The sequence below is a fragment of the Ictalurus furcatus genome, chromosome 3, assembly GCF_023375685.1.
Source record: "Ictalurus furcatus strain D&B chromosome 3, Billie_1.0, whole genome shotgun sequence".
NCBI classification, from domain to species: domain Eukaryota; kingdom Metazoa; phylum Chordata; class Actinopteri; order Siluriformes; family Ictaluridae; genus Ictalurus; species Ictalurus furcatus.
The window spans coordinates 80,001-85,000 of NC_071257.1; the positions used below are offsets into that span (position 1 = coordinate 80,001).

The 5,000-nt window shown below is 48.2% G+C and overlaps 1 protein-coding gene across 1 annotated transcript in view; it reads right to left on the reverse strand.

Moving 5' to 3' along the window:
* The window catches only part of rtn1a (reticulon 1a), a 17,809-nt gene that overhangs the window by 11,512 nt on the left and 1,297 nt on the right, over positions 1-5,000 (reverse strand). The window contains exons 2-3 of the mRNA XM_053620191.1: positions 1,635-2,348; positions 807-1,550 (exon numbers count right to left, since the gene is read on the reverse strand). Coding sequence (XP_053476166.1) covers positions 807-1,550; positions 1,635-2,348 — 1,458 coding nt within the window. The remainder of the gene's footprint in view (positions 1-806; positions 1,551-1,634; positions 2,349-5,000) is intronic.

Genomic DNA, 5,000 nt, shown 5'->3' on the forward strand with positions numbered 1-5,000 from the left:
GCAGGCAAAAATGGCAGCAAAGAGACAGTGACCTGCTTTTACTGCTTTCCTGAACATTCAGTCTGTGTGTGTTTTTCAGTAGCATACATCTGTCTACATGAGCGAGGTTTTGTTTGCGTGTGTGTGTGTGTGTGTGTGTGTGTGTGTGTGTGCGCATTGCCCCAGTTTACAAGGAGCTTACATAAAACAGCACTGGGACTTTCAGATACCAGCATCTGACCTGAAAAGCTGCTCTCACACACACACACACACACACACACACACACACACACACACACAGTTCTGAGAAACGTCTGCACCCAGAATCCTGTTAGTAATCAGATTTGGGGTTGATTGAGGGAAGACGATTAATTGTGCATAATGATCGTCATCACATCAATATTCCATTATGCAAATTTCACACATTTAAATATTTATAATATGTAGTGTGTGCTGATTTCTATTGAACGAGAGGATTTAGTGTAATTCCTCACTAAACCCACAGGTCAGCAATACAGATATAAATATGACTGTATATATATATATATATATATGATGTCATAATGACCATTACAGCAATTAACCAATGAGCACCTCCTCCTCTTTAAACTAACTCCGCCTCCAACTGCAAATCAGAAAGTGTAAACTCAAACTGAAGCATTGACTAACTCCACCCGTATCTGTTCACGCTCATGCTAACTCCACCCGTATCTGTTAAAACCTAAATGAACTACACTTAATGAGTTAAAGCTGAAACTGGCCCCGCCCACACCTGCCTCACTTCTCTTGCTTTTTCACTACAAAACTCTCGTCTTTCCTTCCTTTACCTTTCTGTTTGTTGAAGTGGTGCAGGAAGGGCAGCAGCTCCGCCTCTTTAGCGTCTCTTTTTTCTTCAGTACTAATCACCGCAGTTTTATTCCCTCCGTCCTCTAGAGGGCGCCGTTCACAAGACGCCGTCACTCCAGGCTTGGCTTTGGTGTACATTTTATCTTCCTGTTGTTGCGTCTGAGTGTTGGATTCCTCTCTCAGTGCTGCGCTGGGCTTTTCCTTCTTTTCTTCCTTTACTTCCTGTTCTTTCTCTTTCCGAGGCGGTGAGACGGCGCTGCTCACAGGTGGAGGTGAGCTCAGAGGGGAGCTCGGTTTTAGGGTGCACTTCAGTACCTGCTCCCTCTTAGGGCTCTCCTCAGAAGCCGACTCGATGAGCAGGTCACTGTCTAGCTCCGCCTCCCTCTCCTCACGCAGCAGGCTGTAAAGCGGGGGGTTGCCATGTTGCACAAATTCCCCCTTCGTGTTCACGGAGACCTCGAAAGGATTGTTAGATCTTCCCTTGTTGCCTCGGTTCATCTCCACACCCGCGACTGACGGCTCAAACGGGTTGCCAGGTCTGTCTTTGGCGCTGAACTGCTTTTCACGTCTTGGGGAATCAGGCTCGATTTCGGATTCTCCGGATTCTCCGCTGTCCCGCATCCCAAACAGTGATGAGGGCTTCATAGGGACCTTGGTCTCCTGATAGAGGGAGCTGTTGTTCATCCTTACGGGCTGGAACAAGATGTCCGAGGGCGACTCTCTTCCTGCGAGAAGACAGAAACAGAGTGAGAAAAAGGAAGTTTATGAAAAAAGGTGTGTGTTGGGTGATGTAAGTGGGTGTGGTTTACCTGTAGGGGAGTGGCTAGGGGAATGATTGACAGATGAAGCAGCGCTGTCATCCTCTGGTTCGGACAGCGTTACCGTAGGAACTCCTTCTTTTCCCAAACTCAGTACGCTTTCCCTCTCAGACACTCCACCTCGTGCTTGCTCTGTTACTAGGATACAGGAATCTGTCGTCACGGTGATCTTCACTGGACTGACAGGGCGTGGTCTGTTCTCTAGTAACTCGTCGTCCGATTGGTCCTCCACGTACGGGAAGGTGTTTCCCAGTTCTCCCTTCACTGCCAGGCTTTCAGGATTCTTCTCCAGGTAGCTTCCCAAATTGAACGGCTCCTTCTCCATCTTCAACTTAAAATCCATGGACCCATCTTCATCATCTTCATCATCTTCATCATCATCATCATCAGGATCCATGTGGCTCCTTACTGGCTGCTTTTTTGAGCCAGTGTTACTACGGTTACCAAGGTCACAAAGATTGTCGCTCATATCCATGTAGTTGTAGGGCTCGCTTTTCTGGGTGTGGAGGTCGCAGGGGTCACCGGGGGTCATCCCAATTCCAGAGTCGCTCCCCAGAGGAGCGGGAGGAGAACGATCATCCTTGGAGGAGAAGAGAGGAACGCCGGCACTGAACAGGTTTGAGGAGGAGGAGTTGGAGGAGAGGAGGGAGGTGTAGAGGTCACTCCGCTCAGAGGAAGAGTTCAGGAACAGATTAGACACAGAATCTGAGAAAGAGAGAGAGAGAGAGAGAGAGAGAGAAAGATAGAAAGAGAGAGAGAGAGGGAGAGAGAAAGATAGAAAGAGAGAGAGAGAGGGAGAGAGAGAGACAGAGAGACAGAGAGAGACAGAGAAAAGAGAGAGAGAGAGAAAGAGAGAGAGAGAGAGAGAGAGACAGAGAGAGAGAGAGAGAGCGAGAGAGAGAAAGTGAGAGAGAGAGAGACAGAGAGAGAGAGAGAGAGAGAGAGAGAGAGAGACAGAGAGAGAGAGAGAGACAGTCAAACAGAAAGACAGAGAGAGAGAAAGCTTTTATAAGTAATAAGCCACTGAAAATTTCATAGCATTTCACACACACACACACACACACACACACTATTTATATATAGTCTTTATATAAGCACTGAGAGGTGAAGGGTAGAGAGAGTCCTTCTCTCTCTCTCTGTGTGTGTGTGTGTGTGTGTGTGTGTGTGTGTGTGTGTGTGTGTGTGTGTGTCAGAGCAGACACAGGGCTGTGTTTCAGCATGTCCTTGTCCACTTCCCCTAGGTTCCATAATTACAGATGGGACATGAACAGATTAAAAAACACCAGTCTTTTAAAACTGGAAGCTCTGAAGAACTGGAGATGTCAATGAAAGCAGAACTGGGTGCACAAACCCCGCCCACTCCCAGCCAGGCCCCCGCCCACTCGACAGCGTTTATCCTCTGTCCTCAGTGAACTGTTGTGTAACATGCAGCACTTTAATTCCCACAGTCTGAGAGACAGCGTGGGCCACCCGCTATAAATAGACGCCTATCCTGTGTGTGTGTGTGCGCATGTGTGTGCGCGTGTGTGTGTGCGTGTGTGTGTGTGTGTGTGTGCGTGTGCTTGTGATGATGATTTCTAAACTAGGGCTTTGTTAATTCGGTTCATGTTTATGTATACAGCGCTTGAAACGGTACACTTCGTCACAGCGCAGCGTTACTCACAGATTTAGATCCGAATGCGTCAGAGGTGACCGTGACGAGGAAAAAAAACCTCCCCGAGAGAACGTGAGGAAGGAACCTCGAGAGGAACCGGACTCAAAAGGGAGCCGGTACTCTTCTGACCCCCGATAGTGAGACTATAAACCCTTACAGTATACAGGTGTAGAGTAAACACAGACCTGTGTGTACAGGATGTTCCATGTGAGCAGATTGTGACTCATTATTGCGAACCTCTGACTCAGAAAAACCAAAGAGAACGCCCCCTCAACTCCGGGTGTATCAGATCAACATGGCGGCTCGGAGCATCGGCGGGAAACACAGCGGAACTTCTTCCCTGTAAATGAGTTCTAATGTGTTTATACACGCTTCAGCTTTAGATCCATCAGCATACACACACGCTCACTCATTACCTCTAGAACACTGACTCTGCGCTCCACTGTTCCGAGGATATGATTATGAGTTCTGCAGTAAGAGTCCTGGGACGAGCCACAGCACAGTGTTTATGATTACAGCAGCAGCAGAACCCAGGTGAAGTAAAAGACTGAGGAACAGGTGAGACTTGGACACGAACTCTACATCAAAGCACTGTGGAGTGTGTTTGTGTGCGCTTTTTTATTTCTGACTGATGTGTTCCTTTAATCGGTCCCTCCAGGATTTTGCGATATTCGGAGTAGCGGCAGTGTCTCAGAATTACCGCAGGTTTTCTGCAGATTCGGGCCGAGACGCGTCACGACGCGCGTTCAGCTGAAGCGCTCTCTCCGATTCGTGAGCGTCGAACACGAGTACAGCTAAAAGGTCTCGTTTACCAACAAACATCGCTGCGAGAGCGCACGCAGGACTATTTCACGTGATCGCGATTTCGCCAGTTCGAGTAGTTTTCTGCCAAAAAAGCACAAAAAACTGGCATTTTTGGGCCGCAACAGTCACGAAAACTCCCAGTGAAATCTCGTACCGCAATACTGATCAGCTGTGGACGGGAGCCCTGACCACCCTACCTTTGTTTTATTCCAGATTAAAGATGGCACGGTACCACTTCCTCTTTCCCTAAACCAATACTGAAACTCCGAGTATCAGCCGATACCGATACCGATACCAGCCCGCACTCTTCTCTTTAAAAACTACTTTAATAAGCATTAATATGATTTATTTACTGAAGCGCTTCAAAAATGACGATAAAAAATGCATAGCTAAAGACACAATTTTGAGAATCACTTACGTTGCAGATATCCTCCATTTCCTGTAGCGCTTTATCCTACACAGGATCACAAGCAGACTGGAGCCTATCCCAGGGGACTCGGGGCACGAGGCGGGGGACACCCTGGATGGGGTGCCAGTCCATCGCAGGGCACAATCACACACACACACACACACACTCATTCACGACGGACAATTTAGAGATGCCGATCACCCTACAACGCATGTCTTTGGACTGGGGGAGGAAACCGGAGTACCCGGAGGAAACCCCCGCAGCACGGGGAGAACATGCGAACTCCACACACACCGGGAGGAGGCGGGAATCGAACCTACAACCCTGGAGGTGCGAGGCAACAACGTGTCCCCTAAATATTTACAGCTGCATAAAAAAATCTTTTTACAAATCCAATTCCAAACTTCAACATTTGTTCTGGGATCGGATCCAGGAGCAACCGGACGGAGAGAGAGGTCCAGTTTTATTGCTGAGCTCCTACAGCCGTAAG